Source organism: Aulonocara stuartgranti (assembly GCF_965226115.1).
Source record: "Aulonocara stuartgranti genome assembly, chromosome: 7".
Taxonomy (NCBI): Eukaryota; Metazoa; Chordata; class Actinopteri; order Cichliformes; family Cichlidae; genus Aulonocara; species Aulonocara stuartgranti.
This window is the reverse complement of record NC_138945.1, coordinates 36,093,692-36,108,684: the sequence shown is the minus strand read 5'-3', so window position 1 is coordinate 36,108,684 and position 14,993 is coordinate 36,093,692. Positions and strand designations below refer to the sequence as shown.

At 41.1% G+C, this 14,993-nt stretch overlaps 2 protein-coding genes across 3 annotated transcripts in view; both read right to left on the bottom strand.

Moving 5' to 3' along the window:
• Positions 1–1,480: 1,480 nt before the first annotated feature.
• On the bottom strand, positions 1,481–6,565 carry kcnv2a (potassium channel, subfamily V, member 2a). 2 transcript variants are annotated; one of them, XM_082540681.1, is made up of 9 exons: positions 6,279–6,565; positions 5,295–5,432; positions 4,714–4,892; positions 4,419–4,602; positions 3,181–3,372; positions 2,848–3,102; positions 2,643–2,759; positions 2,402–2,560; positions 1,481–1,936 (listed from the first exon to the last, which is right to left on the bottom strand). In XM_082540681.1, the coding sequence occupies exons 1-9, from the start codon at positions 6,414–6,416 to the stop codon at positions 1,673–1,675; spliced, it is 1,626 nt and encodes a 541-aa protein (XP_082396807.1). In that variant the 5' UTR covers positions 6,417–6,565; the 3' UTR covers positions 1,481–1,672. The 2 variants fall into 2 exon arrangements, with proteins under 2 accessions (XP_082396807.1, XP_082396808.1); XM_082540682.1 differs by having other exon boundaries at positions 2,435–2,560.
• Positions 6,566–10,315: 3,750 nt separating this feature from the next.
• Positions 10,316–14,993, bottom strand: part of vldlr (very low density lipoprotein receptor) — a 64,701-nt gene continuing 60,023 nt past the window's right edge. The window contains exons 17-19 of the mRNA XM_082540400.1: positions 12,650–12,727; positions 12,365–12,534; positions 10,316–11,362 (exon numbers count right to left, since the gene is read on the bottom strand). Of these exons, the coding sequence (XP_082396526.1) occupies positions 11,327–11,362; positions 12,365–12,534; positions 12,650–12,727 (284 nt within the window). The 3' untranslated portion in view covers positions 10,316–11,326. The remainder of the gene's footprint in view (positions 11,363–12,364; positions 12,535–12,649; positions 12,728–14,993) is intronic.

The following is a 14,993-nucleotide window of genomic DNA, read 5'->3' as shown; positions in this document are numbered from 1 at the left end:
ATATGGAGGGGAAATGAACATAATGGGTCCTCTTTGACAATGTCATACGTGTAATTTGACTACATCGCTTTTTTAAAATGTTGCTTTCTTGTGAAAGAACCTGGCTCAATTCTTTTTGCCATTTGAAGCAAGAAATTGCTTCAAAAAAAATCTGATATTTTATAAAAGAAGGTTGTCGGCTCCAGAGATACAGTTCATATTTTGAGGATAGAAAGTTCTGTACACAAACTGTTGAAGACAAGACGATGAGAAACAGTTTCATTCTTACAGAGACTCATGGGGCAGATAAACAGGTCTCTCAGGCACTGTCCAGATGTTGGATGTTTCAATGTTATCGGGTCCCATGTCGGGGATGGAGGCTTTAACAGCTTCACCACAGACAGGTTTGGAATAAATAAACACCTTTAATTCAGAGGACATTTTTTTGACTTTGAGAATTGGAATTTAAAAAAAAAAACCTTGTACAACAATAATAAGCAAAAGTGATACTACATATAAATTTGGCCACAGCCCCCCTTCAAGGTTATCTCCTTTTGCACCACTGAACTGTTTACAGTGCTGCTTTCAGTTTGGGTCACTCTCTAGAAATCCTGTCCTGATCATTTTAAATCCCTTCTGTGTAAAACTAACCGTTGACTTTTGTGCCAAGGATCATTGCTTGTGAGAGTTGAGACCTGGGATACTTCGGGTCAGGAATGTGACCAGGAGCATTTGTGGGAGTGTTCATGAACAGAGGCAGATATGCCTCTACAAAAGGTATTTAAACCTTGGTTAAAAATAAATTTGGGGGCTTGTCCAGGATCGGTACTTCTGGCCTATAACATGAATTTTTGTTGCTACCCAGCTCACAAAGCTAAAACATAAAATTGAGACTGACATCGGCTCATTTAGAAATGTGAGTTTTTATTCAATTTCTAAATAATCTAAGTTTACACACAAAGAAATTTAAACACTGCAGCCAGGAGAGCATGACCTAGCAAGAAGAAGTGGTGGTGCATTAAACACCAACTAAGTCAGTTTATCAGGTCCATGGTTATCTGTTGAGGTCATACACCCCCAAAGGTTTGCACTGCGAAGCCAATAGGAGTTGCAGGGAGCACAACAGAGCAAGAGTATAGTAACCAAATTTAAACCACCTGTGTTTTTGTTTTTTTTTAATGGGCGGGATTACATCATGTATAATGGGAGGATGGATGAAAGTATGCATAAATAAACAGGTTTGCCAATTCTTTGGCCAGAAAGTCCTCAAGTTTGACTTTAAATGGCTTCTGGAAGCTGTTTCACTGAAATGTCTCTTGCCACATTAGTTTCCACTTCCACCAGTGCTGGCATCTGAATAGTCAAATAGTTCTATTATGAACAATAATATTGCTTTGAACATTGTGAGAACAATTTGTAAAAATAACTGAATAACCTGAAAAAAAGAGGTAGAATGACAAGTACAATTCCTGGCTTCTATTTACCTGTACACCCCCAAACTGATATCAGAAAAGTGTTGTTGGTGGTGGAAGTTTCCAGAAGCATCTCACCATCCGGCAGTTCATCCAGATAGAGTCTAGCTGTTATGGAAATTTCAGGTACTGTCTGCAGTATGTGTGATCAGGAACCTGTCACACATGTCACAAACACATGTTTGTAATTCTTCTCTTAAAACTTCTACAAGCTACTGTCATCACTTTTGGTGAATGCTGTCATCGCAGAACTCTGAGAACTTCTTTGCTGCCCTCCTGGCAAAGCCCATCTTCCCACGAGCCTTGGTCACAGCAGTGTACTCATGGGCCTTGAGCTTAGTGTAATAATCAGAGAACTTGTTGTAAAGGACGGAGATGGGCATGCCATTGAGAATGATGCCAAAGGAGATACAGGCGAAGGCAAAGATACGTCCAAGGTTGGTCTCTGGGTACATGTCGCCATAGCCCACTGTGGAAATACTCGCCTGAGGGGTGAAAGAGACAATAACTATAAAGATGCAAAGGTAGACACAGAGATTGAATGATCTTAGGTAGGATTTACTGAAACATGTCTTTCTTTTTTGTCCCACCACACAAACACTTACTTGTATACATTGTTATGTTTTATGTAAAACACTGGTTCTAAAATGAAGTGTAAGATCTTCATTTTGTGTACGTTGAATCAGTGGATATGAGTTAAAAGTCATAAATAGGGGTTTCATATCCAGAAACACAGACATTAATAGATGCCAAGAGGCAAAAGTACATTTACTGTTACACCTTGCTTGTCTTAATTGGCAAAGATTCAACAAGTTGCTGGAAACATTCCTCAGAGATTTTGGTCCATATTAACATGATAGCATTAGATTTGTTGGACTTACATCCCTGATGCAACTCTCCTGTTCCACCACTTATTTGCATTAATGAGCAGTTGAGCAAGTGTACTTAACAAAAATTGTTGGTGTAATTGTGTGTCGACTCACAGCAGCCCACCACCATGCGTGTGGCATGGAGGTGAAGCTGGTGTTGTAGCTATCGTGCTCCACTGTGTACACCATGGCTGAAAACATGAAGATTCCCATGCCGATAAAGAGCAGCAAACATCCCACCTGGAGAGATATTTTAGAGCAATTTCAGCATTTAGTTAAACACTTTCTTCATATTTCTCTCAACCTGCAGATAAACCCTGACCTGCTGGTAGCACTGTCTTAGCGTGAAGCCAAAGGCTCTGAGGCCCGTTGAGTGACGAGCCAACTTCAAGATCCTGAAGATTCTCATCAGACGCATGATCCTCAGAACCTGCCCAACCTACAGAGAGGGAAAAAACACTACTAAACATGGATAAGACCACCATATTTAAAGTTTAACAACAACAACTCTCCCATCTTTTCTTTACCTTCCCAACACGTGCTACTGTCTCAATGTCTCCAGAGTGCACGTGGATGTCCTTGTCTTCAAAGCATTCCAAGATCATCTGCAAGTAGTGTGGCAGGATAGCGATCAGATCAACTGTGTTCAGCATGCTGCGTCCAAAACATTTCAGGGCAGGGGTGGAGATCAGGCGCAGCAGGTACTCCAAGGTGAAAAAGGTGATGCATAACGTCTCGACGTACTCGCCGTAGAACCTGCCACTGGGCTCACCTGATGGTGTCTAGAACACAGAATATAAAGATACAGCTTCTGTTCTGAAACAATAAAGGATCAGTCATGGTTTTAGTGTTATAGACACCTTGTACTGCATCTCCTCCACGGTGTTGAGGGTCATGGCGACCAGCGACACCAGCACAAACATGGAGGATGCGACTGCCACAAGCTTGGCTGTGATCGAGGAGAATGGCATCTCCATTAGGTTCCAGATTTTCCTCCGGGTCTGCCCAAAGGCCATGCCGTTAAATAACACCTCATTCTCCTCTGTTTCTACCTGCAGGATGGAAATGCATCAGCAACAGGATACAAACAGCATTTTTTGTTTGCTTTTTAGAGGGGAGTCAAACTTGATGCTCACTAGAAACAACCAGAAAAATAGGCAGTATAAAAACATCTTATTTTTCATTGAGGATAAAACTAGACGAATGAATTGTCAAGACAAGTCACCAAACTGAAACGCGCTTGAATTAAACTAAAAAACGGGCACAGCAAACTGTAATGGAAACATCTGTATAAATCTGTGCCAAGGAAAAGCTTATTCTCTTCTCCCCATCTGTCAAGACAGCAGAGCAGAGCGCTGATTTATAATGTAGGTCAAACAGACTCAGAGTCAGCCAGCAGATTACTGCCAAATCAGAGTTAAAAAAATAACTGCTGAACCAATGAGGCAGCAGTAGGTGATGAACCCGTGACATTTTATTTTGCAGCACTGTTAAACATATGGAGTCGAACCGGTGGTAAAATAAATAAAGTCACTGATTACAAACTGCCTCCTGTGTCCTGTGGATTATCCACTTCTTACGGAGAAGGGAAAGTTACTGTTTTCTAGGCTGTGAGGGCTGCAAATAAAAATCCATGGCCATGTATATGTGTGTGTGTGTTACATTTGAAGACGGAAATCCCAAAAGGGTCACAAGATAAACATGAGGGATCCTGACATGAGATCTTGCACTTATTTTTCAGACCTTTTATAAAACGCAGCACATAAAAGATACGTTTCCTATTTGGTCCTCTAACATTTAGCATCCATGAAAAAAGCCCCACCCACCTGTAATTCAAAATATTTATTTATGAGGGTCAGCCAATTAGAAGAAAACTGGTTTAAAGAAAAGAGACAGGGAGCTATAAAGGTTGTTTCAGACAGATGGTGAACTGAGCGCCTGCACTACGGTGTGGTATAAGATAAATACTGTGAACTGTGAATCATGCAAAGGTTTTTTAAGTCTGTTCAACTGAGGTGAACTTGAGCACAATAATGTAAATGTTTATTTATTACACACAATTTAAGTAAAAATGCACAAAAAGTGTGACATTACTCACCAGATCGCCCATCTCTGTAATAAGCTGCTTCTGTATTTTCAGCTGCTCGTTCAGCTCGTCCTGCCTCTCTTCAAAGGAGATGCGGCAGCAGCGCTGGCTGTTTTTGATTCTGACCCCCCAGTAGTTTATCTCCTCCAGGAAGTTTCGGGGACACAGCTCGTCTTTAATCCACAACACTCCAGTTCTGACAGAGAGGAAAGAGACAGGAAAACAGCATCCATGATCATTCCAAGATATCACAAAGGAGATTAAAGTGTCCCTGTGTTGACTTATAACCTCACGTGTTTTATGTCACCTGTAGAAATTAAAGATGTTGTGGAAAATTGTTGGGTCGCGGTCAAAGAAGAACTCGTTGCGCTGGACGACGTAGTCATCACAGAGGTCCAGCTTCCTGCTGTGGTCTGTGTATGTGGCCAAGCAACCGATCCGAGTCTTCGGATACCTGGCGGCTAACCTGTAAGGCAGGTGATACACCTGAGAAATAAAAAGAGAATTAGTCTCTTCTCTTTAGCATAGACATTTGAAAAAACATAGAAAATTTTTCATTACAATTACAAAATGCTAATATCACAAAAAATATGCAATGTACAAAACCAGTTTAAAAAAATCTAGTTTTTATTCATTGCTACTGGAAAAAGTCAGAGTGAACTCAGAGGAGACCTCCTGAATCTGTAAGTTTCTATGGGATTGGATCAGAACCACTGATTCCACGGGTTCAGCAGTAACATCTGAGCAAGACGGCTGTGACAGATATGCAGCTCACAGTCTGATAATGATGTATGAGTGCCACCTCTGCTGCTTGTTAATAAGTGTCAGGTTCAGTCCTAACAGTAAAATAAAAATATTAGCAGTTATGCAAAAGTTAAGCGGAGTTACCGTTCCTCCAACATTGATGTTGAGAATGAAGTGTTTGGTTGGAGAATTCAGCAAGCGGGAGGGAGACACTGGCAATCGATCTTCCACCTCCTCGTTTTCATACTCGGCATAAATATCGTAGATGTCTCTGCCAAGGTCCTTCAAAATATAACAAAACACAAAATGAACAGAAAAACTGAAAAATATCAGCTTAGATATGATCGTAGTAAAGTAGTAGATTTGTTTTTGCTCATCACAGTTCCAATTAGGTGAATGCTACTCTACACCAAACCTGGTGTAGAGTAGCACCTGTTGTGTAATTTTTACCTTATTGGTTGCCGTGACAGATCACTTTCCAAACTTATGAGAAAAATAAGTGGCATGGTGGTTCACTAAATAGCATTTCTGCCTCACATCATAGCAAGAAGGTCCCCAGTTCACCTGGTCATCTACAGTCTTCTGCGTGGAGTTTGCTTTGAGTACTTCAGCAAATTTAAATAGCAGATTCTGAACTGGCCGTGGATTTGAGGAAAACACAGTGCTTAAGGCAGATGGAATACCAAGTCCAATTCCACTTCCTGCTTGGCATCCTTGCCAAAGATTTCACTGAAGAGCTCCACATCTGTATATTTAAGTTCCAGTTTTACTTTAATGTTGCTGTTGATTTGTTGCTTATAGTAGCCTGTACTATTTTTATTCATTACCGTTCTGCTGTGAGACGGCAAGTTCCCCTGTGGCATCAATAAAGTACCCATTTACCTCTCCATATCTATGCATCCATGAATCCTACTTTATCTTATATTTGAGAGTCTTAGCTTGAGCACTAGAATGTGGTTCAATGCTGAAAAAACACAACAGCCGTAAAACCATGGAAGCTGTCTCAGCCTCACTGAACTTGTTGAATCTGAACAAAACATAACCAAAATCCAAAGGTATAGCTCAAATCTGTTTTTTAAAAATAGCTCCATCAAATCAAACAAATCCCAAATGGACCGAGTGACTGACCTGCATGGAGTTCCATGGTTTAATGAAGGCGCTGATCAAGTCCAGGTGTTCCACTGTTTCTTTGACCTCTTGAGTCCGGCTGCCGGGCTTGTAGCTGGAGAATAAACTCCTGCTTCGAGCTCTGAGGTGGTTAAACATGATCGCTGCTTTAAGTGTTAAATGTAAACTGCACAGAGACACGTCGCATTCACAGACACATTCAGTAATAAAGAAATCATACTGTTCACACACATGCACGCAGCTGACAGAGAGATATCACACGCAGAGTGATGAGGGAAGTGATTCTCCTTGCCTAATGCTGCTGACTGAGATGATCCGGGTGCTTAAAGTTTTAAATACTATTATCCTCTTCTGTCCATCTCCTGATCTCTCAAGCTCTCCCTCTCCTCCCACTTTCACATAAGTTTACAAATCTGGTAAATTAGGGTCATAAATGTGATCATTTTAATACTATTCTAAGATGTCAGTCCACTGCTTTGTACAAGACAGTATTTGAAAACTCTTAATTTACAACAGCATCTGAAACGTAATGATACAGAGCAGCTATAAAATGCAGTTCTGACATTCATTGCCAACAGATAGCATAGGAAAAAAGTAGAGTAGCAATTTCTTTGTAGGTGACTGTAGGTGTCAAAATCTCTGTACCCTACAGAACACATGCAGATCTAAAGTTCTGTCATTGTTATACTTCACTACACATGGACATTGATCTGGTCCGTAAAGTAGCTGAGGGGATTGTTGATCAGTTTCATCTGCTTTGGTGTACATTTTAGTACAATGACACTACTGTTAGCGATACCTGGACCTTACAGTGTTTCCAGAGGGAGCCCAATTCCTCCAGGCTGGCACATCAATACATGCCATTGCCAGAAGGTTTGCTGTTTCCTCCAGCACAGTCTCATAACCATGGAGGAGATTCCAGGTAATAGGCAGTTACTGTAGCAGAGCTGGGCAGGCCTGTAGAAGGTACTTTAGCAGGACCAGTATCTGCTCCTTTGTGCAAGGAGCACAGTTGCATAATGACCTCCAGCAGGCCACTGGTGTGAACGTCTGACCAAGCAATCAGAAGACAGCTTCCAGAGGTTGATCTGAGGGCCCAACATCCTTTAGTAAGCTCTGTGCTCACTACACCGTGGAGTCCGACTTAGATTTGCCATAGAAGACCAGAACTGTTAGATCTGCCACTAGTGGGACGATGTAGGAAAACCACTGACTGGCCCCAAACTCCCCTGTGTTAAATCCAATAGAACATCTCAGGGACATTATGTTTCAGTCTAAATCTGGGAGATGATCCCCTTAGACTTCATTCACTGTGTCATTAGGAGATTTTTCCAACATTGACAGACACACATACAAGCACGTGGTGGGACAAACAGAGTACCAATGCTGCTAGGCTGCACCTCCGTTCATCCCTGGTCCCTACCTGGGATTTTTCCCCCCCCACTCAGATCTGATTTTTTGTGTTCTTACAGTCTTTCTTAAAATGTTCCTTTAAGGTTTTTTTTTTTTTTTTTGAATAGCGTAGTTTATGAAAGAAACTTGTGAGCTAGTAACTCGGCACATCGCCATGTCCAAATATGGTAATTTCTGGCTCATCAAAAATTGTCAATATCAATGATTTGACATAATGTTGCAGCATCTTTGTCCATCTTTTATGCAGTACATGGTTTGAAGCCTCACTTCACTGAAAAATGTATTTTGAGGCTTGGAGGGGAACCGAGCCGGTTGAGTCGCTCCTTTGAATTAACTGACATGAATCGGGCATCTGATCATTTGAGGGTTTCCAGCTTGCAAGAGATCCAGAAGACACTCAAGGATCCTCCACAGTATGGAAAAACTAAATTAACCCTCCTGTTATGTTGGTTTCCAGGAACACCAATTATGCTCCTGGGTTAATTTGACCCAGGGCAAATTTACTCATCCAAAAGTGTCAGAAACACTGGCATTGATGACTTTGATTTTCTTTTATAAGTTTGATTTTTTTTGTTGTTTTCTGTAGTGATGCAGATGACATGTGACATCTCTCCTGTTCCGCAACATAACAGCAGGGTTAACCTGCTGTCACCTTGAGCCAACTGTGGATGAACAGATGGATTTTATGTAGTAAATATTAGTTTTTCTAAAAAAATAAAAAAAATAAAAAAAATAAAAAATGGAAAGCAAGGCATCTACTGTTCCCAGCAGTCAAATAAAAGACATTTTTGGTTTTAAGACAAAGTTTGGATATTTCAGTTGATACGATCTTGGGAAAGTATTTCCCGTTGTTCAGAGCGCTCCTTAAATGCATCACAGCAAACCTCGATTTTCAAATATCTGATGTAGCCTTCCTTCAGATGCAACAGACTTTCGCATTTTAAATCTGTGCCTTAATCCAAGTGTGTGCGTTTGATGCAGTTGCTGCAATTATAACTCAAGTAGTTAGGTGGAGATTAATCCTTCCTGCAGTTAAACAGGGATAATAAAAAGATGGAGGCAAACTCAGTTTCTCGACCCACTTCCCTTTACATACACGCATCCTCATGTTTGCCCCTGATCTGACTGAGGGTAGATTAAACTGTGCTGGAAGCAGAGGAGGAGAGTTTAAGTCATTACATACAGAGTCAGTCCTGCTTGTGCAGGGGAAGTCCTTAGACTTAGATGAAAGTTGTGCTGTTACTTGTTCCACTCGGTCTATGGGGAGGTGCACACGCACATGCATTAACATTTTTAGTTCTCTTGCACCCAAATTTACCTTTATAATTTGCTTTGAGCATGAGAACTACATATTTTTGGAGTTATGCTTTCAGTAAATACACTGCAACTTTAAACAAACCCCCCCCCCCCCCAAAAAAAAAAACCAACCCAAAATGCACTAAATCTCTGGCATATCCATCTGGCCAGTTTAGTCAGAGTTGGTTAATCAGCTGGTTTTGTTTTAATGAAGGTGCACTACAAGGGCAACGATGAGACAACCCCCAAAACAGGAATAGCTTTACAGGTGGAGGCCAATCACATATTTCTCCCTCATCTTCTGTGTGTGTAGGTTTGTGTTGTTGTTTCCCCCCCCCCCCTCGAGGGAGTTTTGCATTTGCTCAGGTCAGTGTCACTACTGGAAGCATGAGGCTTTACATGGACCCTAAAGAGGTTGTGCAAGCAGTCCAATCCTCCAGGATGGCACATCAGTGTGTGCCATTGTCAGGTTTGCTCTCCCACCCCTTACAGATTTAAGGACACGGAGAAAATTCCAAGAGAGCTGGCCAGAAGCAATGTTTCTGCTCCTTTGTGCATGGAGGAACAGGATGAGCACAGCAAAATGACCTTCAGCTGGGCACTGCAGAGAATTTCTGAACAAACAAACTGACTTCATGAGGGTCGCCTGAGGGCCCAAAATCCTCTAATGGGCCTACTGTTCAGTGCCTGGGATTTGCCATAGCATAACAGAATTGGCACACTCGTGGCAAACCAGCTCTCATGTGAATGACGTCTGGAGAGACCATGGAAACATTGCTTTGCACCACCTGTTTTGGTAGGTCTGTGATTGTCTGGAATACCCATGCAGGGACGTACAGATCTTTACAACACCACAACTGCAATCAAGTATTGGGATGAAATCCTTTGACCCCATCATCAGACCCAATGCTGATGCAGTGGGTCCTAAGCTCCAGGTTCCTGCTGGTGCACAACATTGCCCAGCATCATGCAGATATTGGTTAACCATTACAGCCATACTATGACTGTTTTCTACAGTCATTGGTTAACAGACAAAGTTACAACTACTGTTGTTATATTAGTCATGTCCAAGTGGGATTTTAGCATTTGTCAAATCAGCAAACGTAATGTTGTACTTGCTTTGTAGAATAATCAGCTCTGCTGAGTGAAATTCTGGTATTTTGCCTGCAACCTACCACCTATAGTTTTCTTGATAACCAAGATTTGACAAAAGAAAAAATTTGTACAGCTCAGGAACAGGCTTTAAAACAGTCCACAAATCAGTGGGTGAGGTCATAGAGGCCATGTATCACAAAACATTTATGCATGACAAAAAACAAAGAACAAGATTTTCTGAGCAAAGTTGTGGATTAAATTTTAATTCCGAAGTGATTCGCAGATCAGTTTCTTCACAGATACAGAGTCTTCCCATTTTATTGGTGTCCCCCCTTCTTTGTACAAGGCTAGAAAAAGTTCACAGCAACAGCACAAACATACAAAATAGTTTTACCAAATTCATTGTGTTTTGTTTTTTTCCTTCTTAAATACATCTGAGCCGCTGGTATGACGCCCAACCATAGCAAAAAACTGATCAAGTCAAATGTATACAATCTTATTTACACAAGGAGCATTTGATCAAAGTGCATTGAAGAGTCCTGATTGACGATCATGTCCAAAGGATGGGCAAATATGTACAGTGTTTACAAAAGCTGTAACCATGGTTATTTCACAAGCATAATAATAATAATAATAATAATAATAATAATCTTGTAAGAATGCATTCTAAGAGGTGGTGATGGCAAGAAAACACTCAAATTAATGAAAGAAAACTTAGTTTTGAGATATTACTGCCCAAACATGATCGTACATAAATATTCACATCTGAGGAAGCAACAAAATCTGGACCGCATCCTCTCCTCATTAAAGCCTTACTTCTAAAGGACCCTTGACCCCTCGTGTTTTGTGCAGTCTTCAAACATTCACCGTGTCAGATTCTGGGAGCCTAGATGAGGAGATCAAACTGACAATTCATCCCTTTCAACTGTTGCGACACGATGCCAGCAAGCTTCTTAAAGAGGGCGGGACAAAGAAATGACTGGAAAATGTCTGTGGCCCAAAAATAACGGAAAAATAACGGATCCTTACAACTTTGGATGTGGAATGAAACCAGTTGGGACAGAATTCATTGCAATATTTACATAATAAATAACATTTCCTCTTCACCACACACAGTGGTCTAATGTACTTCAGAAGGCATGTGGTCGTACTATAAGGTCTGCTGCTGCTGCTACGGTCAAGCGTCGGCACTGGAACGAGGCGGCGCGGTGTGACCGTGAAAAAATAAAAAAGACCCAACACGATCAGGATAAATCATCCTCTGTGCTCACTATCGAAATCTGGAGGAAGATGAAGGGAGGGGGAGGAGAGAGGAAGACCGGTTTAGAAATGCTCACAACAACAGCACTTTAAAGGCTCGTTCATTCCAAGCTGCACCGTCTGCTGCATTCATGAAGTAAGACAGTGTGCTGGTTTAAAGGGAAGGCGTGTGCTGCAGGTATTGAACTCATGTTGCCTTTTGAAACGTCTGCTGCAGCTGTGAGGGCGACAGCAGAGGCTCGTGTCCATCTTGTGGCCCCGGCCGGGCTTAGGTTAATCCGTTTAATCTGTATACATGCTTTGCAGACGGCCAACAATGAACATTAAGGATTACTACGGGCCACAAGGTCATGGTGAGAGTGGAGGTCATTAACATGCAGGCTCCATCTTCCGAAGCCTGGCTGGAATCATTTAAGCTGCTCAGAAACTGCAGCTCGTGGTTATTTTCACCTTTGCTGAGGAGGTTACGTGACTGGTTCAGTTCATTTGTTGGGAGGATTACACAAAACGCTGGCGAGGTGTATGAGGGGGTAAAAAACAGACAGGCATTGTTAAGGACAACTTACAAGGACTCTTTACCAGTCCTCTACCACTGCCCACGCCTGGTTACCTACTGACTGAATGCATGTACAGTGATGGTATTGTTTGCATAAATAAGCAGCTGCGTGTTTTAGTTACTCTGGTGATTTGAGGCCATGGTTTATTTACAGCTCCAATAGTTTATGAGTAAATTGAGCTAACATTTTGTAAGTGATTGCTCACAACCTAAGGTGACAGGTGCACCGAGTTACTCCTGGGTTGTTTTTATTTGCTTAGAATAGTTTATTATTTTGATGCCTTGCACACCAACATGTGAATCAAAGCTCCGTCATTTAAACTGTTCCTGCAGCTCAGACCTTTACAAAGTTTCACCAACAAAATGTCTCGAGCTGAAATTTCCAAATTCCCAGTCTAAATTTTCATCTGGAACGAACTGTTAATCACTACCCTGAGTTAACGTTGTTCGTGGATTCTTCACTCACCGCGGGGTACGTGTGTCCTACATTGGCGCCGTGCCTCGTGATGTCAATGTTGAGGTCTTCTTCTGTGGTCTTCAGGTAGACTGGGTTGTCAAAGTTCATGCTCTTCTGGTTCTTCAGCTGCCAGTTCCTCCACATCAGGTAGCCGCCTGCTGCCGCCATCGCCAGTAGCACTGAGAGGAGAGACGAACAGTCAGGAGTCAAATCAACTCCCCCCCAAAAAGTGCCAAGGATCTGAAATGAGGATTTTAATTAGTTTGCGCAAGTGTGTGGGCAGCATCTACTCACAGACGGGTAGTATGGCCCAGGCAGCAGCAGAACCTCTGGCTGTCGAATTCACTTGAATTGATGTGCTCACATTGGCTTCTGAAAGACAAAACAAGGCACATGCCAACAGCCAACAAGTTTAAAAACATTTCCTTAGACTTTGACTACCAGTTAGGTTTCCAATCAAGAAGCAGAATAAAGTGAAAATCCAAAATCATTTTGGCAACTGGTTTTTAATCTTTTAAAGAAAACAGCATCTGATGAGTCTTTCATTTCCCCAGTCTACTTTACCCAGTGTGTTCTTGTATCAGTGTCAAGTGAGGGCGGAAAAGAAGCTTGGCTGAACGCAGTAACAGACCTCAGAAGAGAAAGTTGGATTTGCTCGTACTACCAGCTGGCCCCCTTTGTGAAACTATTAAATTCTTGCAACATGTCAACATTTTGGTTCAGAGTAAAATATTAAACTTCTGGCCTCATCCTTTCAATGAATTCATACCTCACCCTTCAAATAGCGTAAACCATCATTTTGGAGTGCTGACCGCATATGTGACAAAATCAATAGAGGTAATCAAAGTTCAATCTGTCCAAATCTTTGGTTTGATTTATTAAAGCTAGAACATCCTTAGCTTCACTTTGTTTACCAAATATCAGCTAGAATCATTATGCTGCAATAAGTGTCTTGTCTACCAAATCAAAGCGAAACACACAGACAGTCAAACAGTCTTTGTGTTCGAGAAGATTTCAGTCTGAGATCCAGGTTCACTTGGATAAAGAGACTTTAGGGCATTTTGTTTAGCTTTTGTGGACAAAGTTATAAGCTCAGACTTCTCTTGTTCCATGTGGGACAGTTTTTTATAAATAGAATGATGGCTTAAATTCAAACAAAACTGTCAAGTTCTAAAATTCACCAGCATACATGGTTTTTAGTTTCTATAACATGTCAAAAAACCCGTCAGGAGTAAAGTGGAAGCTCTTTAACAGCTTATTACAGTTTAAATAAAGCATTTCCATCAGCAGAAGAAAGTGTTTGGAGCTGCGTCAAACTAAACTACAGCCTGTGTCTTTATGGTAATGAAGGATATCAGAACAATGCAACAGTGTTTTGCAGCAACAATGGAGCTCAGTGACAGGAAGAGGATATAGCAGGCTTTGGATACTTGGGCATGATTTCATAGGAGGATTAATTCATTGTTCTGTCGTTTGTTGATAGTCTATTTTTCTTTCTTTGATTTTTGACATCCTGCAACACCTCATCTAAAAATAGGACATTAAGATGTTCAGGACTGCAAGACTTCTTTAACTCTTGGTGTAAGCACAAATGTTATGCTCTCCCAAGAAAGCTGAGATCACAGTTTGAAAAGCAGCGTTGGGGAAGGAGGGGGTTACAGTCTGAGAATTGCTGATTCTTGCTTCTCTTGCACGACTTCATTTCTTGATGATGCCTGAAGGATTTGTGCTACAATCCCTTTGTGTTGCAGTAATATAACAGTCACGTCTTAATTACCAGATTATGCCAAACTTTAAATGGGAAAGTGATTCTAGTGATGAAGCTTCCTTGTTCCTGCCACTAGGTGTTGCTCATGTGCTGTGCTCTTAATAGTGTAATGAACTGTGGTTTAATCAGCTGAAACAGAGGCAAACAGCTTTTCCCTCTAAGTACAGCATAAAAAAAAAAAATCTCATTTGACCCTCCGTGGTCAAATGAGATTCATGAGAACAAACTCCACTTTAGAAACGGGGAGGATCTCATCAGCAGACCTTGTGTTTCTGATTAGGGTTGCTGTATGCATTTTTAGCATTTTACAGAGGATTAGAACAAAGTTCCTGAAGTTGTTTATGCAGTAATCACATTTTAGACCTTGTGAGTCTGATATGTTTGACACATGGCTGACAAGTCACACATCCAACATGATGCCCGCTTTGTTTCCAACAAACGTTAAACATGCAACAAGAGACCTGAGAGGACTTCCTCACACACAGTCCTACATTACATTTATCTGCACAAAACAATGAACCTGAGATTAGAAGCACATTTATGCAGCTGAGATTTAACAAAATTCTCAGCTCCTCAGGTTAAATAAAATTTTAACCTGAGTGAAATAAATGAAATCTAGATAACATGACCTGAAAATCAAATTTAACAGCACAGGAGACATAATCCTAGTTTTTTTTTTTTTTTTTTTTTTTTTAAATAAACTAATAGATTCTTTGTCCCTTTGGATGAAATATTCGTTTTTTCTGTGCAAAATGTATAGTACTCAAATATATTTAGAGACTTATATCAGCTCATTAATGTTCATGCGCAGATATTCTCAGACTAAGATTTCATCAGGTCTGTGTCGTTTTGGCTACAGGTAGTTCTGTT

Bases quoted from the DNA above. Each gene is read 5' to 3' on its own strand.
- kcnv2a (XM_082540681.1), bottom strand. From the start codon at position 6,416: ATGTTTAACCACCTCAGAGCTCGAAGCAGGAGTTTATTCTCCAGCTAC. The intron at 3,103-3,180 runs GTGTCTATAACA...TCTGTGTTCTAG, and splicing joins TGGAGGAGATGCAGTACAAG to ACACCATCAGGTGAGCCCAG. The intron at 1,937-2,401 runs GTTAAGTACACT...TTCACCCCTCAG, and splicing joins CAATTACACCAACAATTTTT to GCGAGTATTTCCACAGTGGG.